Source organism: Peromyscus leucopus, chromosome 10 (assembly GCF_004664715.2).
Source record: "Peromyscus leucopus breed LL Stock chromosome 10, UCI_PerLeu_2.1, whole genome shotgun sequence".
NCBI classification, from domain to species: domain Eukaryota; kingdom Metazoa; phylum Chordata; class Mammalia; order Rodentia; family Cricetidae; genus Peromyscus; species Peromyscus leucopus.
The window spans coordinates 60,504,008-60,530,547 of record NC_051071.1 but is presented as its reverse complement, the minus strand read 5'-3'; the positions used below and the strand labels follow the sequence as shown (position 1 = coordinate 60,530,547).

The 26,540-nt window shown below is 46.3% G+C and overlaps 2 protein-coding genes across 4 annotated transcripts in view; one reads left to right on the top strand and one right to left on the bottom strand.

The window, feature by feature from the left end:
* The window catches only part of Spata18 (spermatogenesis associated 18), a 32,374-nt gene extending 26,065 nt beyond the window's left edge, over nucleotides 1–6,309 (bottom strand). Inside the window, exon 1 of one of the 3 annotated variants that reach the window (XR_005092341.1) lies at nucleotides 5,954–6,309. Coding sequence is in view for 2 of the 3 variants with exons in the window: in XM_028864216.2 (XP_028720049.1) it covers nucleotides 5,954–6,040 (87 nt within the window). In the remaining variant the exon portion in view is untranslated. The remainder of the gene's footprint in view (nucleotides 1–5,953) is intronic. The other 2 variants (XM_028864216.2, XM_037209100.1) reach the window with 2 other exon arrangements.
* Nucleotides 6,310–10,871: 4,562 nt separating this feature from the next.
* On the top strand, nucleotides 10,872–25,634 carry Sgcb (sarcoglycan beta). The gene is made up of 6 exons (XM_028859566.2): nucleotides 10,872–10,949; nucleotides 14,109–14,318; nucleotides 18,606–18,791; nucleotides 19,488–19,679; nucleotides 19,947–20,078; nucleotides 22,791–25,634. The coding sequence occupies exons 1-6, from the start codon at nucleotides 10,914–10,916 to the stop codon at nucleotides 22,992–22,994; spliced, it is 960 nt and encodes a 319-aa protein (XP_028715399.1). The 5' UTR covers nucleotides 10,872–10,913; the 3' UTR covers nucleotides 22,995–25,634.
* The last annotated feature ends 906 nt before the right edge of the window (nucleotides 25,635–26,540 follow it).

Here is a 26,540-nt window from a genome sequence, read left to right as displayed (position 1 = left end):
GCCCCATCACCTGATAAATGGAGAAGAGATAGGAACTAAATGTACTCTGTCCAGAGCACAGTTTCCAGATTCATTCATTCATAAGTCCCGGACTTCCTAGTCTACACAGGGCCTTGGATTGGCAGCCCCCATGCCAAAGCTGCTTCTAAATGAAACGTTTTGACTGTTGTGGAAGAGTTCAGCTGGGGAAGAAGGAGAATGAGAAGCAAACGGTCTGTAAATGACCATCCCAGACTACATCAAGTGTTCCGTGTGGGAAGTGAGCAAGAGGCTGAACAAAACAAGCTCCAGGTAGGGGTGGGGGAGAGAGCTGGGGAGGAGAGACGAAGGGGAGAGAAGAGAAGGGGAAGTGGGGAGAGGGGAGGGCATTTCAAGAGAAGGACCCATAAGCAGCAACAGCAGGCACATCTGGAGAATGTGCCTCCTTCATCCAAAGCACATCTGGAGAATGTGCCTCCTTCATCCAAAGACCCAAAGGAAAGCCTCAACCTGCCACAAGAAGGGTTCTGGCTTGATCCACGTGTGACGACACCAACAGAGCAAGCAAGGTCAGGTCAGTTGACAAGGTCACAGGTGCTCCTCACTTTACAGAACTCTTTTTAGGACAGAGATTCTGGAGGAGAGGTAGAAGGTGTAGGAGGGTGACTGCAGGGGCAAGGGGTGGTAGAAGAGTGAGTCTGAAGGGGAGTAGATGAAGGATGTGGATATCCCAAGGGTCCCCATCATTAATCACCCCTACATCAGCCAAGATCCCATTGAGGTGAGCATTACCTAAGGGTAATGAGTTTGGGCATGAGCTGTTCAGGGTGCCTGCAGGACCCTCGGATGGAAATAGACGTGTCTAATAAGAATCTCTAGCTGAGCCTCTGCTCCCTCCAAGCACTGTGCTAAGACACTTTACATACCCTGCAGGATGAGCCTCAAAACAATCCTATGCATTGGCTACCTTAACAACAGGAGACTCACCAATGCAGGAAAGAAAAGATAGATCATTCGAAGAAAGGATGCTTGAGCTGGGCTCTACACGGCTTCCCACAACCTCAGCATGTGAGACATGCTTTACACCACAACACTACCAAAAACAGCTGGAGTCCAGAGCGCTAAAGAGAGGCAGGAACAGTGTGTGTGTGTGTGTGTGTGTGTGTGTGTGTGTGTGTGTGTGTGTGTGTGTGTGTGTGTGTGGTGGCTTTGGATGGGAGAGAGTGGAAGTCCACAGAGATGAGATCAGGGTGATGAGACAGGATGGGCAGAGGGCTCAGAGCCCACTTCCTAAGTGGGCTGAGGAAGAAGGGGCAGTTAGTAAAGAACAAAATGATGGCAACAAAATGAAAGAAAAGAAAAAGAAAGATGAAGGAGCAAGAAGGCAAAGTGGAGGGCGGCTCCAAGAAAGCAAGAGCGGGTTTCTATGATGCTGCAGTGTGCTTACTCTTTAGCTGCCTGACAATCAGACTGGAGCCACAGAACTACGGTTATATGGCATCCCTGTTACTAACAGCCATACACAAGATAGTAGGTCCATCGCATCATTCAGCTTGGGTAAGTATACACCATGATACTCACACAACCACAGAACTGCCCAAGGATGCCTTTCTGAAAAGATACATCCATCATTAAGTGATACGCAACCATGCTTCTGGCAAAGGGATGATGGATAAGACTGATATGTCATTTAAGAGCAGTACAAGTTTGCTTCCTTCCCCTGCAGCTCTTCCAGGTGGCATGATAGGACACCAGCTACACTCTCCCTGGGGAACTGAACCAGAGATGGAGAGCTGCCCTGGGAGTTTTTAAAAGTATCCTTCCCGTTGAGATCTTGTTCATTCCTGCAGCTTGACCTGGCGGCAAAGAGATGAGGAGGAGGATAAAGTTCTCTCTAAGTTTACTGCTTGGATTACACCCTGAAGAACGTGTTAGTCTGTTGACTGAGGCGCAGTTCCAATGGTCAGTGAGTGTTTGAATACACCCCAGCAACACCGACAGACCTCTACTTCAATCACAAATACTATTCTAAACAAAACAGAATACACACCTCAGTGAGGTCTCCTTTTTATATGTTGATATTTAATACCATGTTTTCAACTACAAGTATAGAAATCCTTAATGTAAGAGAAGAGTGATACAGAAAGATCTCTTCTTATATTACGAGCTCTTGCCATTAACCTCACTCACATATTAAATAACCGATCTTTCCAGGGGCTGGGATTCCCCTGACGGAATCCTTGCTTGGCATGCACACATCCCTAATTCTAGCCCTATTAGCACGTAAACTTGGCATGATGGCTCACATATGTAACCCCAGGACACGGGAGGTGAAGGCGGGAAGAGTAGGAATTCAAGTTCATCTCTAGCTACAAAATTAAGTTTGAGGCTAGCCTGGGCTATATGAGACCCTTTTCTGTTAAAAAGAACAAAAAAATAAAATTTCTGAATTGTAAAGTCCTGGTATCTCTTAGTTTACTTTAAAAGAACAATTGCACGCCTGTAATCTCAGCACTCAAGAGGCTGAGGCAGAGCGATTGCAAGTTAGAAGCTAACCTGGCTGAAATGTAACAAGACCCAGATTCAAAAAACAATATGTCATCTACCATATCTTAGGGATAGACTATAAAGGATAGCATATTTACCATTTGCTGCTCTAATTACAGAACACACACCTTTAGAATCAAGACTAAGCACATCTGACTAAATCAACTCCTTAGTCCATAGGACTTTGAGGGGCAATGGAAGTATCCCGGAGGGAGGAGGGATTCAGTCTGGGACAGACCTACTGAAGGCAGTGTAACATAAGGTGTCTTTCTTGTCTCCAAATGACATGTCCAATGAGTAATTGTCATCAATATTCATCTCTGCATATAAAGTGATTCTTACCCTTTACAGAATTAGCCGATAAAACTAGACAGCTGTTGCCCCATGAATTTCAGGTATTTAAACAGTGGGCTCTCACAAAACCTTAAGGGGTGTTCTTGGTGTCTTTCATCTTGTCTGCTAAATATGCCAGTTTGATTCATTCATACATTCTCTTGCCTCAAGTATCACTTAGCCCCAAACCCTCTTTCTAGAGATTTCAATTTCCCCATCACAAGACAGCTAGAGCAACCAGTATAAAACCTGATTCCACGTGGTCCCCTTCCTGCAGTGTGCTTTCAGAGTCTCCTTCTGGCCCTCAAGCAAAGGCTGAACTCCCAAACACACCCCTCACAGTTCTTAGTCATCTGCCTCCAACCCTCGACCTATTCAGTCTCATCTCATTGCCATCCCCCACGCTGAGCTAATCCTGGCCCCACCAGCTCCACCCTACTTCTTGCACATAGAGTTTCCTCTAGCCTTCTTTCTCTTCTGCAGATGGAGGCTCCTCATTAAGGCACAGCTCCATTAGGCATGGCGTGATGGCTCAGCACTTAAGAGCACTGGCTGCTCTTCTGAGGACCCTGGTTCAATTCTCAGCATGCACATGGTGTATGTACCACCACGATTATGGGTAACTCTGGTTTCACAGGATCTGGTGCCCTCTTCTGGTCTCTTCAAGCATCCTTTTCCTGGAAATTTTTTATAACACTTTATGACATTTATGTCTGGATAGAAGGTGCAACTGAGTTGCAGCACACATGTGGAGGTCAGAAGACAACGTGTGGAAGTCAGTCTTCTCCTTCTATCATGTGGGCCCTAGGGATGGAACTCAGGTCAAGGCTTGGTAGCAGGTGACTCTACCTAATGAGCCATCTCCTCAGCCCTAAATAACATTGTGTTTGAATCCACAAGGAGTAATTGCTTCCATGACCCAGAAGACTCCTAGATGCTTTAAGATTAAAAATAAACCAAAATTTTTAATTTTTTTTGTTTGGTTGTGGTTTTTTGGTTTTGGTTTTGGTTTGGTTTTCTCTGTGTAACAGTTCTGGCTGTCTTGGAACTTACTCTGTAGACCAGGTTGGCCTCGAACTCACAGAGATCCATCCACCTGCCTCTGCCTCCCAAGTGCTGGGGTTAAAGGGTTAAACCAACATTTTTAAGGGCTTTGGGGCTTAGATTGATATTTTTAAAGACAATCAGCTGTCCATTTGGAAACTGAGGAGGTACTATCTGTGGATAGTGTATAGCTCAGGCATCCTCTGAACAAGCTTCAGCATGAATCAACCTCTAATAGAGATTTCATCACCCTACCCCACACACAGTCTAAAACCTAGCCATCGGTTTTGTTTGAAATTTTGTTTGATATTTTTCAGACCATCATTGACTGTAGGTAACTGAAATTGAGGAAGGAGAAACCGTGGTTGAAGGGAAGCTGGGTCACGGTGCACAGTGAGCCCTTGTTAACACACAGCTACCAGGCTGGGGTGCAAGTGTAGCACTGGCCAAATTAAGGTGGAGATGAGGATGAAAGAGAAGGAAACCACAGGAAGGAAATCAAGGAACGCTAAATCGGGTGTTAGTCCAAAAAATCATTAGTTGGAAGAAAATTTAAAATATGTACTGTGTTTAGGATTAATATAAGCCATTTATTCATTTTCTTTTAAAATAACTTTCCCCCCAGGGGGTGGTTTTAGTTGTAAAGGATTATGCATGACTTGTTTGTTAAAGTTAATCTTAACTAAGCCAATATGGATACAATCAGCAAAATCAACCTTCCAAAGCAAATATAATTTACAGCTTTTTGATAAATGTAGTTTCCTACAACTAGCATTTTAACAATTAGAGTTTGCTGTAATGAATATTTATCTTAAGGTTTAAGTCAAAATTCCCCAGTACTAATAAAAACAACTTTGGGGGTTACAGGAACATGCTTAGCAACTGACACAAACCCAAACTACACATAACAAAATATGGAATGCGTTCAGACGTAAATTCAGAAACCAGTCCATCTAGATTTTAAAAATCTGAGATCTAGAAAGTAACTTTTTGTTTGTTTCGGTTTGGTTTTTTGTTTGTTTGTTCTTTGTTTTGTTTTGTTTTGTTGAGACAGGGTTTCTCCGTGTAGTTCTGGTGCCTGTCCTGGATCTCACTCTGTAGACCAGGCTGGCCTCGAACTCAAAGAGATCCACCTGGCTCTGCCTCCCGAGTGCTGGGATTAAAGGCGTGCACCACCGCTGCCCGGCTAGAAAGTAACTTTACATATTATTATTATTATTATTTAATTAGTATTTAATAATAATTAAAATCCCAACCATGGAACAGATGGAAGTACTGAGACCCAGAGTAGCTGGGAAACATTACTTGGCTATTTGTAGCCACATTCAGACCTAGAACTCGGGCCAACCTGAATTCCCAGCTCACATCTCTCCCTGCGGACGGCTCTGTGCGCTGGGTAAAACCCAGAGTCTCCTGTTCCCGGCACTTCCATCAAATGTGAGGCATGCTGCTGTTGGAGTTGGGGTGGAATGGGGTTAATGAAATTGGGAGTGTGTTTCTGGGTGTGACAGAATGCTGGTGACACAGTAATTTCTTGGTAACACCTCCTGGAAGCCGCTCTGATACCTTCCTAACTACCATGTTGACCAGCAAGCAAAAGGTGTAACTTTTACAAGTACCCCATTTCCTATAATAAACAACTCCCGGGTATAGGTTTAGAAAAGTTCACTCTGATATGATCCTGAGTGTCCTGAAAAGTGAGAACCTTGTGGAAAGGCAGGGAGTGGAAAGGGTGCAGTAGAAAATAACTCCAAAGCAGGAAGACAGAAGGGGGGGGGGGGACTGGCAGCCCGACTCTGCTCTTCTGTTGCTAGGGCCTCCAGCGTCCATGGTTACCGAACACCGATTTAGCGCGCTGCCGCCTCGGGAGTCACCCCACCCCGGCTGAGAGGTTCCAATAGACAGGGGGCTTCCTTCTTTGATCGGGGTAGAAGTCTGAGATTCCCGTTTAGGGTCTCAAAAGCGGTGGCTTTGCGAACACCGGCCCCGGTCGAGGTTGTGCGGGGAAACATAGGCAGGGCGAGCCCTGGGGTCTCCCACCCCGACTCACGTCGTAATCCTTCATCCAGTAGATGACTTTATCCTGGAGGGCCTGAAAAGATTCGCTTTTGGCCAGCTTCTTCAAGTTGTCTGCCATCGCGTGCTTTTCCACGCGTCCGACTCCGGGAGACCGAGTTAGTAGAAGGGACGAGGGGGTGGCCTGAGCAGGACGGTGGGGTGCTGTGGCCGCAGGGGTGTTACCTTCTGCTCAGGCTCAGAACGCAGCTGGAGTATCCATCCTCCCCCTCGGGTCGGACCTGGCAGGGTTCGGGAAGCCGAGGGGGGAGGCGCCCTGAGCCGCAGGCGTCACGTCTTATCCACTGCCCGGCGCGCTGTTCTAGCTCCCCCGCCGCCGCCCGCCCGCCAGGCCATAAATAACCCGTCGATTATTAAACAAACCTTGACGTGGCGGCCGGCTGCCAGGGACCCGGGGCTCGCGTCGCAGCAACGCCCCGCCCCGCCCCAGCCCAGCTCGCGCCCAGACTGGGGACCTTGGGGGAGCTGCCGAGACCGCGACCTCCCCACCCCTCACCCCCTCGCGATGGCTCTGGCGGCCCAGGGCGAGGGTACCGAAGCGGTCGGACCTCCGGGTTGTGCGAGCGGCTGGAGGACGTCCAGACCCCGGGCCGGGGGTTGGGGGAGGGGTGGTAGGGGAGGGCAGGGGTTGGGGGAGCTGCTGCCAGACCCTGCGCTGGGCTAGGCCTGCTGGGGACTGGGTGACCGCAGGACACCTAACCTGCGGCGGCACCCGATACTGGGCGACCGACAGTGCGTGCCTAGGAAAGCAGGTTAACTCCGTGGAAATCTTGAATAGACTTCCTTGACCCTTCCTTTATTCCTCCACCTCTCAAGCCTTTAATTCTCCGTTTGCCTGTGTGAAACTGGGGCTAAAACGTCCGTTCTTACTGCTTACATCTTTGGCTTTGTCAAAGCTGGACCCACTCGGTGGGTCTAAGTCAATAGATTCGTACTCTATAGAATGACACACACAGCTACACGGTGAGATAGATCCTCGCCCTAACTTCCAGGTCTTCCTCCTCAGCATGGATAGGTGTAAGCCCTTAGCCAACCTGTGTGCTGTGTGGAAAACTAGCTTTTGCTCTACTTGATATGAAATTGCTTTTCAAACAGTCTCCGCAGTGATAAGATTTCCCCGGTTGGCAAGGGATTTGTCAAACAAGCGCGAGGATCCCCAGTACACACGTTAAGGGCGGGGGGGGGGGGGGGGGGCAATGAGACAGGAGACTCCCTGCCTGGGACTGCTGGCCAATTAGTCTAGATAATCACTGAACTCTGGATTCAGGGAGAGACCCTGTCTCAAAAAATAAGGTGAAGAGATCGAAATATTTTTACACACACACCCCAGAATTTACTCACGGTATGCTAAGACACTTTGTCCTCCTTGTCCATTTTAGTCAGCATTGCTAACCCAAATGGTCTTTGTTCTTACATCAGGAACTTAATTTTGCCCTTTATGCTTTCTTCCACTTAAACGGGGGGTGGGAGTAGGGGTGGGGGGGACCTCCCACAAAGTAAGAACCAGCTGGTTCAGATGGAAGCTGAAGGCAGATTCCTCCTCTAGGAAGCAATAAAGTCAGGGTTTCCTGTGGAGTGCCAATACAATACCAGTGTGCATTCTCTCTGGGCAGACCAGAATTATTTTCCTGTACGATGGATCCTTCATGTCCAGTTTGCCTAAGGTACCAAAAATGAACAAACTACAAGAACTGTAATTTATTGAAATTTTATCACTATGATACCTAAATAAATATTCACAATAAATTTAAATACAGAATAGAAGAGAAAAATGAGACAGGTATATTGTATTGGCCCAAATGCCCCCCCCCAATCCCAACCAAGGTGTCTGTTATACTTCAACACAGAGGGGATCCCTGCCGTCAACTTTTTCAGTACACTTGCTCAGTGAAAGAGCAGATACATGGTGCTGTGGCCATGGTCGTTGAAGGGGAGGGCTCAGCACACACTGAGACCCCATAGAGAGAGGAGCAAGGTCTGATTAGCCTTGGCAGATACCCGTCATCCGCTCAGAAGAATGACATGGTACAGCATGAAGGCAGGGCCTCGGATGGGTGGTATGGAAATGGATCCTTTTCACGCATCAAATAGCATTTACTGGATTTCGATGACAACCCACCCATCTGTCTCGTGTATAAGGTGAAGTCAGACTGGCTTCCTGCTCTCTGGGATCTCACAATCTGCAAGAGACAGACACACAACTGTAGCTCGGTGTGTAAAGCACTAACAGGACACCTATACAGCTATGGACATAGTGATTCTCCCTTCCATTGTCTCCTCCCCTGTCTTTTTGGAAGAAGGTGGCATTTAGAACCAGCTCTGGAAGGATGGAGGAGTCCACCAGAGACAGGAAAGTGGATGCAGAAAAATAAAAGCTGCAAGGGTAAGAAATGTAGAGTCCACTGTGACTACAGAGCCAGAGACAAGCCGAGAATAGTCCTGGGTTTGGCTATGATGAGCCGTTTGTAGCAAGAGGTTAATGTTTATTTCATAGGCAATGGGAAGGCAGCCAGAATTGTAATTGGATCTCTTCTTATACACCATGTGGGAGGTCCTATAGGGGGTGGGATGGGACTCAGGAAGGGCACTTGGAAAGCACATGTGATGGGAATGTGGTCCTTCTCTGGGGTATTGTATGGTGGGTGTTAAAGCAGATCCATGTCAGAGATACCATTTTTTATAGTCAATGCAAAAGACCAGTATTCAGTTATCTGGATTAATGGGCATTTATTGTGTATTTGGTTCCTACGGTGATCAGGACTTGGAGTAATATGTAATGACAAACTGCACCCAGTTTTTAAGGAGCACACAGTCTACTTAGGAGAGAACTATGTTAAAAGCAAAATTACATAAGAAAATATTAAATATAGCTGGGCAGTGGTGGCACACGCCTTTAATCCCAGCACTTGGGAGGCAGAGCCAGGTGGATCTCTGTAAATTCGAGGCCAGCCTGGTCTACAGAGTGAGATACAGGACAGGCACCAAAACTACAGAGAAACCCTGTCTCAAAAAAACAAACAAAAAAATTAAATATAAAGTGTGTGTGTCATAGTGAACTGGTATAATGTCAGTTAAAACAAGACTGCTGGGAGACATTGCCAAGCACATAGCACCCTCCAAATATTTCAGAGGGGTTAAAAGCTTCAAAATAATAGCATTAGAAATGGCTCACCTTATGCTTGTGGTTGAATAAATGAATTGGTTCTCTTTTTTAAAACAATAAATGGGGGTGGGACTGGAGCCACAGCTCAGAGGTTAACATCTTTGGCTGCTCTTGCAGAGGGCCTGAGCTCAGGTCCCTGTGCACATTGGGTGGCTCATAACTGTAACTCCAGTCCCAGGGTCTCACACCCTCTTCTGATCCCTGCAGTACCAGGCATGCAGGCAGTGCCTATCGGTATCTGCAGGCAAAACATTCAAACACATGAAATATCAAATCTTAAAAAACAAGACACATTGGCAAGGAAAACAAGTGGATGTCCTGTTAGCAATGTGGAATCTGGGGAAAGTAGACCTTCAGACAGCCAAGGGGCATCTGACTTTGGAAAAATCCATTATCAAAGCACCTGCGTGGGGACAGGTTAGGAAAAGCAAGATGGGGCTTCTTATCTAACCCGGAATGTCAGGCAGCTCTGGACGACATTTAATAAGTTTCATTATTGTGTGTGATTGAGACATAGGCCTTCAGCACTGCAAACTGAAACCCCACACAAGATTAAAAACAGAGTGCCTCATACTACTGACTTGAGCCTCAAACGGCTCCCAAAAGAATGTGACATTTGATGGGTTCTGGGGGGCGGGGGGTACAAAGGAGTATGTCTGTCAAGAAAAAGGAAAAGACCTTCTGAGCACAATGAAAGATGAACAGGATCTCAGAACCAGTCAAAGGCTGTGTTGTCAACATTGATAAACAGGACAAGAGCCAAGATATCACACAGACACTGCTGATTCCCAAAGGGTTGTATTTATGGACTTCCTGCCTAAAATGTAGGTATGTTACAGAGATCGAGCCGGGTGGTTTCAGCCCTTGGGGAAGAAGACATGAGCAGGTAAATGACCACACAGGTGCAGCCCTTACCCACATCAGACATGAGAAAGAAAAAAGGTTAGAAGACATTCGTCATGTAAGAGTGCCTATTTAAACTTCACAGCCATCAGAAGTAGGTGGGGCAGCAAAGTGACTGGTTACAAAACAGGAAGACCCAGCTCCTGAGGAAAAGAGGCAGAGTCGAGCATCCCCTGGGAGGGTCCGTGGTACTTTCTAGAAGCTATTCGTGACCTGAGGAACAATTCTTGGACGTTGTTTGCTACTCACTCTACTGCAGTTTTCCTTTCGACATAACGGATTGTTAACCAGAGAGCAACCAATGTGCACCTGTTCCCTGCACCTCCGAATGTCTTCCTGGTGCTCACTGTGTGTCCATAGTTAGGTTCCTAAGAACCTGATAGAGTCTGCACATCAGCGTTGTATGGACAGACAACCGGCTTCTAATGCCTCAAAGAAAGAGTGCTAGACTTGTCACACGGTCTTCCTGGAGGACTGGTTTGATTTAATTGCCTAACTTACGTCCACTTGGTCTGCTCCCAAACTTCGCCCGAGAGTACTCTCGATGACATTTCTCTCCAGAGCTCTCAAGTCCTCCCAGCTCGGGAGGGTCACAGCATTCCACGATTTGAAGCGTGTGGAAGGGACAGGCATGTTTTGGACTTTGAGGGCGTCCCTTTCCTAGGAATGTGAGGACGCCCCGGAGCGCGCACCATCCCTGCCACGCCCATCCAACCCCGCCTCGGTGGATCTGAGCCGACAAGACTCCCGCCCACCCTGGATGTCTTTCGGGGGCGTGCCGGGGGCGTGCCGGGGGCGTGGCCAGCGGGGATGCGAGCCCCACCCACCCCCCGTGCCAGAGCGCAAGCGCGGGCTGCAGCGGGCCAAGATGGCGGCGGCGGCGGCGGCGGCGGCCGCTGAGCAGGTCTGTGAGCCCCGCTTGAGGCCGAGAGAGGGTTTTGGGGAGCGGGACGGCCGGGTCGTCCCCACGGAGGGCGGGGACGAGGGCGTGAGGGCCGGGCTGGGGCGGCCAGGCAGGGCGGCAGGGAGGGGCGGGGCGGCGGGAGCTGTCCGCAGCCGCGATGCTGGCCAAGGCCGGCCGGGAACCTGGACAGCCGCTCAACCAGGCCGGTGAGGGGCGCTGGCCCCCGGCGGGGGTGACCCGGGTCACCGGCCTGCGCAGCCTGCGCCTGGACGTCGCTCTCCTCCGCGGCCAGCCACCCTGCGGATAAAAATAGCGTCAGCTGGGGCCGGGAGGCTGCCCGACACCAGCCAAGTACGTGGTCAGCTGTTGCCGGGTGTGGATCGGGGCCAGGTCTGGTTTCTGCCGTGCCCACGATGTGCAGACATTTTTCCCCCCTCCCACTTTGGTGTCTCAGAGATCCGGGCACCCAATATAAAAACTGATCCGTGTCCAGTGGGTTTAAGATTGCTTTTAAGGAATGCGTTAGCAAATATTTCCTGGTCTTCGCGGTAAGCCTAGAAGAGTTTAAAAGGCTGTACTTACAGCATGCACATGTGTGTGAGATGTGGGAATACGTGCCCGGGCATGTAGTTGCCGGAGTGACAATGTAATAAAAACAATTTCTGTAGTCACTTCTTTACTCTTGCTTCCCTTTTAAAATAACCAGTAAGATAGTTTCCCTTTAAAAGTCCCATTCTTCATCATCATTGGGGGGGGGGGTGAAGCTGCCAATATTCAATTGGCTTTGGGAGTTTTTATCTTAGGTGACTAACATTTTAGAGACCTGTTAGGTATGTGTTCCTGGAGGACATGAAATCTGCCTTCAAATGCCTAAAAGTCTAACGGCCAAACAAAATCCAACCGCCAGCTGTAACTACAGGCAAAGTGCAGATTTCCCAACAAAATGTCAAGGAACAAGTGAGGCTGAAAGGAGACAAGGTGAACTGTTGGGATTGAGGCCGTTCCTTCGTTTCCTAGTTTACCCCTTAACTAAATCAGCCTCTGAGGTAGAGAGTCTGCTGTTCTGTGCATGCATCTTGATGCCCCGAGGGTCTGTTCCAACCATTCAAAGGCTACAGTCATCTGCTCACTTGGCTACCCTAACCAGAGCAGGACTCCCTGAACGGAGAAACACACTCTGGGCTTAATGATCTGCTGTCCTCAACTTTGTATTTGAACAGGAAGACTTGCTTTTGTTCTCGGGGCCCCACAAATTAAGTAACCTGTTTTGTTTGGAAGTCATCGTGGACGCCTCTGTGTCACAGTCACGGTCCTGGCAGGTCTCCCCCAGCTTCATCTCCAAAGCCAAGGAAATGTGGTGGCACCGTCTTCTCCAGCTCTTCTGTTCCAGCCCTTCTCCTCTGGGGCGTGATTTTGCTGCCATGTGAATGTCTTCAGTAGGGGCTGGCAAGATGCCTTGGTGGATAAAGGTCCTAACTTAAGCCTGATGACTTAAGTTCCTGAGTTCAATCCCAAGAACCCACGCGGTGAAATGAGAGAACCAATTCCCAACAGCTGTCCTCTGATCTCCGGACACACACCACATATACCGTGGTGCATGTGCTTACACACACACACACACACACACACACACACACACACAATAAAAGAATAAAGAAATACAGAAGAGGAGGAAGGTTGGAGGAGGGGAAGAGGAGGAGAAGGGAGATTAGGAGTAGGAAGAGGAAGGAGGGGGAAGCAGAGGCAGATTAGGAGTAGGAAGAGGAAGGAGCGGGGAGAGGTAGGGGATTAAGAGTAGGAAGAGGAGCCCACCACCAGCAGCAGTGCCTCAGTAGTTCCCCACCGCCCCCAGGAAGTTCATCTTTCATACTGTGGTGCTTTTGATGTTTACCACATCTCTCACTTTATTTTCCCTTCATTCGTTTTTCTCTCCCACATTAGTTCATTCCGCCATTACCTCAAACCTCCGCTCCTACCTTATCTGAGAGAGCCTGCTTACCTGTCAAGTGTGCATTTAACTTTAGCTGAAGCACGTGCCGTTTGTGCTCAGACACGTCCAGTGACTCCCAGAGTTACACCCTTCTCTGCTTCCCACCTTCCTTCTCCCAGTGGTCCAGATCTGACCATCGCCCCCTCCCCCCATTTTCCTAACAACTCCAGAGTGTCCCAACTCCCCCATTTGAACTCTGAAGCATATATTGCCTGTACTACTGATTTTGGCACCCAGACATACAGAGTGTGTTTATCATATAACACACAATGCAGGTCTGTAATACGTGCAGATAAGGATCATGTCCTCTTAGCTTATGTTCCTATGTATCATGATAGTGTTTCAGCATACAGGTCTTAGCATGTGCCTTCTACAATAAATGAATGGTCTCAGAACTCTTAAAAAAATGTGGAAATTGGGCAGTGCCCATTTCTGCCGGTCCTTCTGTGTTTGTTATACACGAATGCTTAATGTGTGGTCAAGCTAAGAAGTTCTCAGGTTTTCTGATCCTAGATTCTATTTACACTCTAAAATATCTGTTGGTATTTACCATATTAGAAATTAAAGCTTAGAAATTGTGAAAGCATGGGAATGCCCGACAAACATTTGATTAATTCTTAGAGCAATCATGTTATCATAAATGGTCACATGACCTCTAGAAACACCATTATTCATTCAAAAGAGTGAGGGTGAAAAACAAATATTATTTTTAAAATGTGTCTGGCATTTCAGACCTTGAAGTTCAGTTGGTACCCCCCTAACTTTTATACTCACACAACTGCCCCTGAACACCTTGAAAATTGCTGATCTACAGTAAGGTAGGCTTTAATTAGTTGAGTTATAAGTAGCAATCTCTGTCAACCACTCCAAATTCTTTTCATGCAGATGTAAAAATTCAACAAGTCATTAGTGAAAGTAAGATCACCCACTGCAATATGTATGTATGCCAACTCTGCACAGAAACGAGCTGTGCCCACGTTGACAGTCAGATGACTGAAAGCACAGAGAGATGTGCTGTATGACAATGAGTGACCTTGACGTCTACAGTTCAACCTGGCTTGCAGTGTATTCATGGGACATCTATCAGCAACGCTTAACTATGAATTTGAATGTAAAAAATGCATCAGAAGAGAGGGTAGCTGTTCTGCTCTGTTCTGTTTTGGTTTTAGCAAAGTTCCAATGGACCAGTGAAGAAGTCCATGCGGGAGAAGGCTGTGGAGCGAAGGAACGTTAACAAAGAGCACAATAGCAACTTTAAAGCCGGGTATATTCCTATCGATGAAGATCGCCTCCATAAGACTGGCCTGAGAGGGAGAAAGGGCAACCTGGCCATCTGTGTGATTGTCCTCCTGTTTATCCTGGCTGTCATCAACCTACTCGTGAGTCTGTGGGGCAGAGTATGGTCTCTTCAGTTACCTTGGGGAATGTTCCATCTTTTTCAGCAAGATCATGGATTTTGCTTGCGTACTGTGTTTTGGGATGCTCTTGCCTTCTGCTTTTCTGTAGGTGTTTTATCTCCTACTGGTCTTTAGTTAGTGCTTTAAAATGAAAAACCTAGTAGTCTTCTCTCTCCACTCCCACAAAAATAAGTGAACAAAATTAAAAAAAAAAACCTAGTAAGATAGTATCCATATATGACTCTCATCTAGAAAAATAATGATGGATTATCCCTTTAAAAGAGTTGTCTTTAATAGTGGTTGTGTAAACTCAATGGGAGAGAATGTCACAGTGACTTTATTGCCTTTTCTCTCCAAAAAAAAAAATACAATTTCATTCACTGTTTCCTATATGTTGATTTTAAAACATAAGCACTTTGACGGCACTGGAAGTCTATGTCTTGTAGCCTCAATTTCCAGTGTCAAGATCCAAAGGCTCTGTTGAAGGATCTGTTGACCATTGTCACTGAGGTGCTGAGCACTGGCCTCTGCCTTCCCCACTCTCACTGAGGTGCTGAGCCATGGTCTCTGCCTTCCCCACTCTCACTGAGGAGCTGAGCACTGGCCTCTGCCTTCCCCACTCTCACTGAGGTGCTGAGCCATGGCCTCTGCCTTCCCCACTCTCACTGAGGAGCTGAGCCATGGCCTCTGCCTTCCCCGCTCTCACTGAGGTGCTGAGCCATGGCCTCTGCCTTCCCCACTCTCACTGAGGAGCTGAGCACTGGCCTCTGCCTTCCCCACTCTCACTGAGGAGCTGAGCACTGGCCTCTGCCTTCCCCACTCTCACTGAGGCGCTGAGCCATGGTCTCTGCCTTCCCCACTCTCACTGAGGAGCTGAGCACTGGCCTCTGCCTTCCCCACTCTCACTGAGGTGCTGAGCACTGGCCTCTGCCTTCCCCACTCTCACTGAGGAGCTGAGCACTGGCCTCTGCCTTCCCGGGGAAGTTACTGTTTTGAGGAAGGGGCTGTTTAATCTGAGGGTGTAGCTCTGGTACTTAGCATTGGAGCCTGTGGCACCATCAGTGAAGGGAACCATCTGTTCAAAGTGAGCCACTGATTTTCCTCCCTGTCCCATGCTCCTGGGCATCCTTTTGTACTCCGTGTATGTGCTTCCAGAACATTCATGTCTCATCCCTCACTCAGGGAAGAGCTGGAACAAAGAAGGTACCATAAATAGCTTTACTGGGAGCATGCAGTCTGGATTGATTGTGCTTTATACATTTGCTTTATTGGAGATTTCTGGCAAGGATGGCAGAATTAAGACATAGAAATGTCCTCTTCTCTAAAAAGCTCACTCCAAAGTAACAGTGTCAGGAACATCAATGTATTTGAAGGGAGTGAAAAGTGGCCAAAATGAGGGAGAATGGCGGGTAACTCATCAGAAGAGAAAGACGGGCGTGTGTGTGTGTGTGTGTGTGTGTGTGTGTGTGTGTGTGTGTGTGTGTCACAGAAGAATACAACCTGTATTGGTAAAGTGCCTTGTAGAACCCAGAGTTGGAAGGACAAGGACCTTACTACTCAGGATCGAGGCAGGAATTGAAACAGATGAATTGTGTGAAGTCTGAGGTTAGTGAAATTCCTGGGCCTCACTTCCCAACCAGAAGCTAACCAATTCTGTCTAACCACAGCTAAGTCGTGTGTGTCCAGACACCCTGGACCACTGCACGAGAGACCTTCCATCCTGAAAACAGGGCAGCCTAACCCTGAGTGCAGAGACTCACTTCCCACACCCCTGGAAGCAGCCTAGAGATGGAGGACCCCTCTCTGGAGAGTTAAAGCACCCAGAGAAAGAATGCCACATGACGGTGACATTTGACAGGGCCAGTAAATAAGAACGCTCCCTGCTGGGAAGCTTGTAGGTCAGGAGGTCCACCCCACACAGAGTCCCTTATGAGCTCACTGTGGTGGTGAATGCCAGTAGGAGGGGCCGAAGAGGCGGGCTAGGGGATCACCCAAATATTCTCTGGATGTTTACAGCTGTGCTGTTGTCTGAGCCCTGGGCCAGGGGTCAGTGGACCTGTGACGGACACTGTGATCATTGAAAACTGATAGAGACAAATTACCCACCGTGAGCAAAGCAGAACCTCAGAACTATCAGGGAGATAGGGAAAATGCAAGGAATGGCAGAAAACAAACCCCACAAAGCCATGGCGTACGTACCCGTAAACCCGGTGTTTGGGAAGTAGAGGCAGGAGGATCTGGAGTTCAAGGCCAGCCTTCACCACATGGTACGTTCGAGGCCAGCCTAGACTGCATGAGAGTCTGTCTCAGGAAACAACAACAAAAACAACTCCCTGAAAATTAAAATCAGCTTCTTCTAAGAAAGACAATATTCCATCCATGAAAAATAAATAACATGGCATTTCAAATGGTACAATTAAATAATGAAGAACTCATAGATATTCACATATGGGTGCTGGAGAGATGGCTCAGTGGTTAAGAGCACTGGCTGCTCTTGCACAAGTGTGGGGGAAGGGTTGGTTTCTCGCACCCACATGGTTGGTTTCTCGCACCCACATGGTAGCTTACAACAGTACAGTTCCAGAAGATGTGATGCCCTCTCTGGCCTGAGGGCACTGTATGCATGTGGTCACAGACAGTGCGTGCAGCCAGAACACCCATACACATAAAATAAAAGTAACCAAGTCTTTTAAAAAGTAAATACACACATCCATGGTGGGTGGGCAGGTATTGGAAAGATTGAAGCTCCTCCACAGAGTTCTACAGAATTGAAGGGTCAATCTGGAGCTTCCTAGTAAAGGAGATTCAGAAAGTGAGGATAGTGAAAGCATTGAAGGAAAGGAATCAAATCAAATGAACTAAGAAAATTCTCTAAAGCCTAGTGACATGGCCCTTGCCTTGAATCCCAACACTTGGGAGGCAAAGGCAGGTGGATCTCTATGAGTTCGAGGCCAGCCTAGTCTACACAGTGAATTCCAGGACAGCCAGGGCTACAGAGTGAGACCCTGTCTCAAAAAAAAAAAAAAAAAAAGAAAAAGAAAGAAAGAAACAAGAGGAAAGAAAGGAAGAAGGGAAGGAGAGTGGGAGGGAGGAAAAGAGAAAAGAAAATTCTCTAGAAAAATTGAAACCATTCTGGGTTCAGTGTGATATATATATTTTAAAAGAGAGGGCAGAAGAAGGAGAGACAGACAGACAGATCACACTATCACTGTAAAATTTAAGAAAACTGGAAATAAAAAGATTCAAAGTTTCTAGAGAGGAGAAAAACGTGTTGCGTAGGATGAATACAAAAGCAAACTGGCCCTGGCCCTGTCGTGAGCATTGGAAACAGCAAGGTAATAAAGCCATGGCCTTCAGAGGTCAGAGGTCAGGTCTCAGAAGCACGCCAACCAGATTGTCCCACAACGTGAGTGGTTCTACAGACTGTCTTACCATACACATGCGCCAAACATGTTTTACTTCTGTGGAAGCCACTGGGCTACCAAAAGAAAGCAGTGAAGCAAGCACTTCCAATCTGGGGTACAAGAAGCTGGGCATCTCACATGGGAGAAAGCATGAGAGACAAGTTCACAGTTCCAGCACATGGGCGGATGGAGCAAAAAGACCAGGTCCAGGAAAATAGACTGGAAGAGAAAAACAGAACCGACACTGCAGAACTTTTATTTTACTGAGAGATTTGCAGAAATACAAAAGTATCTGAGATTTAGTTCAATTTCCAAATGAAAAAAATATTGAACTATAAAGACATACATATTAAAAAAGAATTACCGGATAGTGTTTGATAAGATGGTAAATAATGCCTACATGGTCACAAATACTGAACACACACTTAACCTAATCTGTTTGGAGTTGGAAGAGAAAAGATGTAACAGCTCAAATTCTTACCTGCTAAAACAGGAAATAAGTGAAGGAAACCAGTGGAGGAAGAAATTCAGTATACATTATTTAGAAGTAGAGAGATCAACTCCTGATGGAGTGGCTGACATTGCTGAACGTGGTCGGTTGTCCTTAGGGAACAAGATGAAGTGAGAACAGGAAGAAGCAGCACTGCATTTACTATAGATCTAGCATGTCCGGCTCTCGGCCGCTCTGTGTTTAGCACGTTGATAAAAATAAAGCATTCTCTCAGCAGCCCACCAGCCAGTGTGTTCATCTCACTAACTAAACACGTCCGTCAGGAGGCCTCACACATTGGGACATGCTCACTCCTGTCTGCTTCCAGGTCTGTCTGGTGTGTGACTAGTGACAGCGGACACGTCTCTCTTTCAGATTACGCTTGTCATCTGGGCTGTGATTCGCATCGGGCCAAATGGCTGTGACAGCATGGAGTTCCACGAAAGCGGCCTGCTGCGATTCAAGCAAGTGTCTGACATGGGCGTCATCCACCCGCTCTACAAGAGCACCGTGGGAGGAAGGAGGAATGAGAACCTGGTCATCACTGGCAACAACCAGCCAGTAAGTGCCCACTAAAGGAAGTGGCGGAGGGTAGAGAGGCGTGGACCACAGTTCTCACGAAAACCTAAAGTTGAGTGCTGGAAAGTACTGTCTTCTTGTTGAAAATATCGATTATACACACAAACCTATCCACATTCATAGGATACCCAGTGGTCAGTAATATTTAGCTTTATAGTCTCACCGGAGTTAGGTATTTAATATTCTAGAGGTTTCCCCCCAATGAAAACACTGGCTGGAGTAATGAGTGTCCAAGTTTGTAGGTCATTGCTGGCTCTTCCGGGACAGAGCCATTGTAAAAGCACCTTCCCAGGTCAGAAAGTCCAGATTTGTGGAATCGGGAAGAGAAATGCTGCTCAGTGCACACAGACCTTTAACTGAATGAACCTCAAGGAGGTTACTCGCCTCCACACTGGCCATCTTGGCCCAGCCATGTTCCCTGTGACCTGTGTTTTTGTCCAGTGGGTCCATAGATCAGCAAAGGAGTGCACACTTTTTCATTCTGTACTTCCTTTTAAAGTTGTACATTATCCAGTCTCATGGGCAGGTGCAGTTAAGAGAATTTAAAGTCTGGCTCTTTCTGCTATTTTAGTTCTTTGACCTAACTGTGTTGTAGTGTTCTTAAAAATAATAGTCTTCATGAACATTGAAACATTTGCGAATTCTTTGCAAATACTCAAATAAAGCATTTTTCTGAAGATTGTTTTTCAGCAAGGAACAACCAAGCTGAGTGTTGAAAAGAACAAAACGTCTATCACCAGTGACATTGGAATGCAGTTTTTTGACCCAAGGACACAGAACATCTTATTCAGCACGGATTACGAGACTCACGAGTTTCATCTGCCAAGTGGAGTGAAAAGTCTGAATGTTCAGAAAGCGTCCACTGAAAGGGTGTGGTTTGTTCTTTCAGCATCACTGGGGGAATTGGCAGCAGCTACTCTCTGGGGGAGGGTTTGGGCTGCCTGAAAACATGGCCCCCTGACTGTCCAGGGGCTGCTTCTAACCCTGTCCATAGCCTGGAGGAGAGTAAGTCCTGTCTTATGGTAGTTCCCAAAATTATAAAACCGCCCTTCACAGCCCATATTGAAACTTTCGCTTCTCTATGAGGATTCTCCCCTTCACCGATGAACTCTTTTCAGCATGTGTTTTCCTTTGTAGATTACCAGCAATGCTACCAGTGATTTAAATATCAAAGTCGATGGGCGTGCAATTGTGCGTGGCAATGAAGGCGTGTTCATCATGGGCAAAACCATCGAATTTCACATGGGGGGCAATGTGGAGCTAAAGGCTGTGAGTATTGGTTTGTGTGTGAATCCAAGGTAATGATTTTGGAATAGTATATAATTACATGTAGAATAATATATAAGTACTAAAAATTATTTTTGTCATGCCAAGACGAATGGATTGTGAAATGAAAGAAAGTTATAAAATAATTTGTAGAATACCTCATTTGTTTCAGAACATGTGCATGTTTATAAAATCTGGAAAGATACAGTAAAATGTTAACAATAGTTAGCTTAGAGTGATAGAGTAACAGGTGATTTCATTTTTACTTCTGCTTGTTTGTATTTTTATATTATTTTAAAAGGCAGAAAAATAAAACCCAAGCAGACCTTCTGATAGAGAATTCTAGATCCAAACCTGTGTCCCCTGAAGTAGCTGTTGTTGTTTAATTGAAGGTTATTCCTATCCATTCCCAAGTTTTGTGTCCAAGGCTATGAAGAGAACAGTAAGTGAATGAGAACACATGTTTTTATCTGGCCTCTGTTAGCTGTGAGGGGGAGCCTGTCTTCACTGTGACATTTGCTTTGGCCTCACAGATTTTATCTGGGCTCCAGCCAGCCTCCTACTTCATACAGAGGAGCCATAGAGTGCACCCTTCTTACTAGCTCGTAGTTTGGGCCAGAATGGAGTTACCCCACGTGCCTCCGGGTACCATGCTGCTTACATGGGGCGAGGGAAATTTGTGTCACCAAGCACCACGTGACAAAAATGACCTCAATCTGAGGACTTAGAAACCATTCTGCCCTTTCAAGAGAAATGCAGGTTTATAACCCTTAGAAATAATAGACTTTAGGAAGAAAAGTAGGCGCTTCACTTGGACGGCTTTCCCCCTAAAGCGCCCGGTCCCTCTCAGGATGACAAGGATGACCATGGACTGTAACTCCTGCCCGAGGTAGCATAGTCACCCCAGGAGTGTCCTGGTGCTGTGGTCGGGAGCTCCCTGAGGAATGACGAGCCATCACAGCTCCAGGTTGTAGCTGACACTAAAGATCAGAGGAGTGAGGTCTGAACCCTTTGCATACAGAACATGCCTGAGTTACTGAATCTTTGATTGTGTCCACCAGGAAATCCTCACACCATTCTGCCTTGTCGATGTGACGAATCGTAAAATAGTCTGAAGTAGTCACACATGCTGGTTTCTAGTATTGAAAAGCTCCTCGGCTTTGTAAGTCAGGTGATATCAGTAGTTAGATTTAGAGCATAAGCTAATCATTAGCAATAATTTTATCAAACTACCTTTTAAATTTTAGTTTTCACTTTTATTTTTAATTAGCATGTAATCTACATATTTATGGGGTACATTGTATGTTTTTATACATGTGCACATGATCAAATTTGAGTACTTAACATGCACATCATCTCAGATATCTACCACTTCTTAGATTAGCAAGCGTTCACAAGGATCTCTCCTGACAGTTTTTAAATAGGCAAACACTGTTAACTTCTGTCACCCTGTGTTACAGTGTATTGAACACTGTTACAGTTTCAAGAAAGTAAAATTAAATGACCACAAGATGGCAGCATGGACACGAAACTTGAAGTAGGTCCCTTAATACTTAGAACTTTATTTCAGAATAACGTTGAGCACTGTATTCTGAACATTTGGATGTTTGCCCGGTAAAATCTATGCAGATATTCCAAAACAAATAAAATAAACTTAGAAATATGAAGTGGTTCCGTTCCAAGCATTTGAGACAAAAGCCGCTCTTCAGTCTGTGCATAGCACTATCCATTTCTGCCACTTTGCCGCCAGCTCCCATTGCTTTAAGCCCTCCCTAAAGGGATGACTCCCATGCTTACAGCTGGATGGAACTCTGGAAGATCGGGCCAGTTACCCATTTGTCTACTGTCATGCCCCAGCACCTGGGGCGGGGGTGGGGGAGAGAAGGAGAGACTTAGTGGTCCCTGTAAAGGAAGGGTCTCGGGAGGTTGAGGTGGCTCAGCTGGTCAAGTGTTTCCAAACAAGCGTGTGACCTGAGTTCAGAACCCCTAGCACACAAATCAGATGGGCACGCATATCCTGTGTGTGCCTAGAGTCCTGTACTGAGGGCGCAGAGGCAAAGGGGTCAGACAGCCGAGTCTGCTGGCCGAGCTCCAGTGTCAGGGAGACAGAGACCTCTCCACATGAAGTATGATAGAGAGCCATTTACAAAGACACACATGTTCAACCTCTGACCTCCATGTGCACACACACACACACACACACACACACACACACACACACACACACACACAAAGGGTCCTAAGAGCTTGCAGTATGAAGATGACTCTGTAGCTATGAGTTTAAAGAAGAAACCTTCAGTTTCTTTGAAAGCCTGGTCTAATAAACTATATAGTCTTTAATCGAATTTCTATTAACTAAAACTAGTTCCCTATAAGAGAAAAATATGCACCCCCCCATATCAACATTAGTCAGTAACTAAAAATTGTCTAGAGTCAGAAGGTGAAAATTATCCAAGTCTGTCCCCATCATCCCTACTGTGCGAGGATGTGTCTGACGGGTGTCTGCAAGCTCTGATGCAGGCTTGAGGACTCACAGTATGTATGGGCTGACTAACATGAGCAGTCACCTTTTGATCCTGTGTGTGGTTTGGTTTTGCTGGGCCACGGTTGTTCTGATCGTGACTTTACTCTGGTTGCCACCTTTTCCTCTTAACAGTTGATACGTTTTGTCTGGTTTAGTAAGGTCCTTCTATGCCCATCTTCCCGTCCTCCCAGGAAAACAGCATCATCCTCAACGGAACTGTGATGGTCAGCCCAACGCGCCTGCCCAGTTCCTCCAGCGGGGACCAGTCGGGGAGCGCTGACTGGGTACGGTACAAGCTCTGCATGTGTGCAGACGGCACGCTCTTCAAAGTACAAGTGACGGGCCACAACATGGGCTGCCAGGTGGCAGACAACCCCTGTGGAAACACTCACTAGGAGCTCTGTCCCCGGGCCAGTGTGCTCCACTCTCCACTTGACCTTTTCTTTGAAGATGCATGTGAACCATGTTTTTGCAGTTTGCAGTAACTTGTAAGTATTTTAACTGGGGAGCACCACTGTATGGATTATGTACTCTCCACACTTAAGAGACTTTTGAGTGCCTAAATTCCGATATGCTTTATTAAGTTGCACTGATACTAAAATGACAGTTCTCTAAAATAATTATGAGAAATTAATAAAATGAAAAGTACTCTTGAAGTGTTTTTAACATTCTACTATCTCTTGTCTAAAGGACAAAGGGATGAAGAACTATGTAAGTAAGCCTCTGTTGTCTCCACTGGGGACAGATCCACTCGGGATGTCCGGAGAGCAGAGCATCACTGTCTGTGCTCTGTCTTTTGGCTTTTTGGGGGAAAGGCACAGATTTTTCCTGCATTAACCCAAAGCCACATTTCACAAACCAGTCATTGAAGAACTTTCCATCCCTGAGCTTGTAAGAAACTATGTTTCCTTAGTTTTGCACTAAAGAAAATACTCTGTCATGGAATGTTTACTTAAATAATGATACATATAAGTATCTGCAGTGTGGCCGTTAAACCCCACCCCAGTTCTCACTTGTGTGTGGTAACTGTAGCTGTTGTCATCAGGGGACCTCTCCTTCCCCAGCACCGTCCTGGACACTGTGTGTTTAATCTCCTCATTCTCTCGGAGCCTCTCGGGAAGTGCTTCAATCCACCTCCACCCATCAGGAAACTGAGTCAGAGAAGCTAAGGAACTGCCCCCCCACCAACCACGTAGTAAAGGATGGATCCTGGGTTGGAATTCAAGTGCAATTCTAAACTAGGGAAACTGATTCCAGATGTGTTTCTGCCTTTTATACTCTACACTGAATTGTCAGTTATTTAAACCTCTCAGGAGATGGAAAAGGCCTAATTCTAATTTACCTATAGGTAAAAATCAAACGTGTGCTACTCTAGTTAAGATAACAATCTGTTAGAAAATATGACCAATCACTGTCAGATTTTAAACTATCTTGAGCCAGTTCCAAGCTGTCATTCAATAAACAGATCTGCTCGGTCTGCGTGCCCCATGGGAGCACCTGAATGAGTTACAGAGAGGCCTGTATATTGTTCCTTAAGCCCTGGGGAGGCCAGGCCTCAGTAGGGCCTGCTGCCCGATGTGTGTCCCCCTTTAGAAGTGTACTGCACCCAGGAACTAGTACACACTAGGACAAAGGGTGCTGACGCAGGAGATGATGCAGGAGACTTTAGCTAGGTATAAAACTGTCTCTGCTCCTCATCTCACTGTCTCATTTTAACTATTTACAGCCCTCAAACCAGTGGATTCTTATCGTATTTTATACTTGATTTGACAGGAATCTTCTGGTATTACTGAGATACATGGGATCGGGTACCCAGAATGCATAGCTGTAGACAGCAGGGAGGGGCCATGGGCCGAGCCACAGAAGGACACTTGTACTGTCATGGTCATGTGTAGATCAGAAAATCAACCTAGAAAACAGTTTGTGTTCAACACTGTCACAGTTCTGTCCAGTGGAAAAACGGTATACTTTAGAGATCATGAACTCAGGCTGAGACCTGACACTAAGTGCATGTTAGAGATGTAAAGGAAGAGAGCGATGTATGCCTCTAGATATGTTCAAGGATTGTTTAATAACTGAAAAATACCCAGAAAAATCATGTTTGGAGTTCTCATTTCCATGCTTTCCATGCTCAGTGTATTTTTAAATTGTACATTTGTTACGTGTTCTTTTTCAATTTTTTTTTGAGAATTTCTTTAAATAAATATTTTTACTAAAATCACAGAACACTATATTACAAAGTATTCTTTACTAAATACAATTCATGAAAAGTGTATTTTTGCATTTCCTTGAGAAACATTTGTGTTTTGATGCATCTCCATTGGGCGCTTTGACGCAAGGGAACACCTGATGCTTTGCAAAGCTGCTGGTGACTGGGTGTGGCACTCTAGAAGGCCTGCAGGTAGACCCCGGAGCACTGACCTTTCAGCTCCGCTGAGGCGCCAAGCAGGATCAGGTCCTGGATCAGGTCCTGGTGCACAGTGAAGCCACCACTCAAGCTGGCCCCCAGGGGGAGGGCTCCTGATCATCCGTTCATTTCTTCTGTGGAACACACCACACTCAGAGGACTTGGCTGCCGCAGCGGGGGGAAAGTCGACCTAAGAGGAAAACAGACAAACATTTCTAAGTAAGGACGATGTTTTAGACGTGGATATCCTCTCAAAGAGACAGAAGAAATAAACGTAAGATTCCTTAGAGACTGCCCAGTGGACAGAGGAATCTACACAGCCAAACAGGAGCTGCCCGCCATCGACTGCAGTCTTTTAAAATACGCTTTATTGGCAAGCTTCCTGCATTGTAACAGAAGCAAAAGAAAGTTTGGGTGACAGTTTTAATGACTAAAGGTAGGAATTCAACCTGGTTTTGATGAGTGGTTTTTAAGGGGGGTGGAATTACTGTGGTAAACTTGATGAAGAGGAGCCCGGAAGTGTTGGTCATTGTGATCTTTCGAAGACATAAGAAGGGCAAAGGTTACAAGCTATGCCACACAAAGATAAACGTATAATGTGTTTACAATAAAATTTTGTGAACTTTGCTGTCAGTTTCTTAATGACTTTATTAATGCGCTCCTACTTTACACAAACACAGATTTCTAAATAAAGCTGGAGAGCAGGCCACGGAGACCTGTTTATGTGACCTCTCTGGAGTCAGAAAGCTGTGCAGTCCCCATGTAGATAGTTTCCTATGCCTTATGGAAGGCTTCTCCCTGGTGGCCCAGGAGAGGGTGTTCACTCACTAAGGAAAAAGCCAGGAGATGAAAGGACAGGGGCTGGCTACAGAGCCAGGGAACATGGGAGGAGCCTCAAGGGCACAGATCTGAACTCCCCACATGGCCCAATCAACTGGAGACTGAGGAGTCAGAAACTGCCTACGGCCCCTGAGGTAGGCCTGAGGGCAGAGTCCTGTCCTTCCCATGTCTCATTACCCAAAGAGCCTCACTAGTTCATTCTCTTTTTCCAATGCCTTGTGGGAGAATTCATCGTCATCTTTTCTCTGCTTCAGTTTTCCCTCTTACCTTCTCTGCCCCACTCCGAGGTATGCATGCCCCCAGTTGTTTCTAACTGCTTCCTCATACTTCAACTTGAATAAGTCTAGTTAGACTTGCATTCTACTTAATTACCTGTACTTTCCTCTGGAGTTCTCACTGTTTCCTTTTGAGGGGGTTGTTTTTGTTTTGTTTTTGTTTGCTTTGTTTTGTTTTGTTTTGCCCCATGCATAGACATTTGTTTGTAATATAAATAATGTTTCTTAACATTAATACTTTTTTTGGTTTTTTGAGACTGACTTTCTCTATGTAACAGCCTAGGCTGTCCTGGAACTCACTTTGTAGACCAGGCTGGCCTTGAACTTACTGAGATTTGCCTGCCTCTGCCTCCCAAGTGCTAGGATTATGGTGTGTGCTACCACTGCCCATTAGAAATAAAATTATTCTAATCTGCCTG

Coding starts and splice junctions, on each gene's coding strand:
- Sgcb (XM_028859566.2), top strand. CDS start 10,914: ATGGCGGCGGCGGCGGCGGCGGCGGCCGCTGAGCAG. Junction 19,680..19,946: donor AGAAAGCGTCCACTGAAAGG/GTGTGGTTTGTT, acceptor TTTCCTTTGTAG/ATTACCAGCAATGCTACCAG. Junction 20,079..22,790: donor GCAATGTGGAGCTAAAGGCT/GTGAGTATTGGT, acceptor CCGTCCTCCCAG/GAAAACAGCATCATCCTCAA.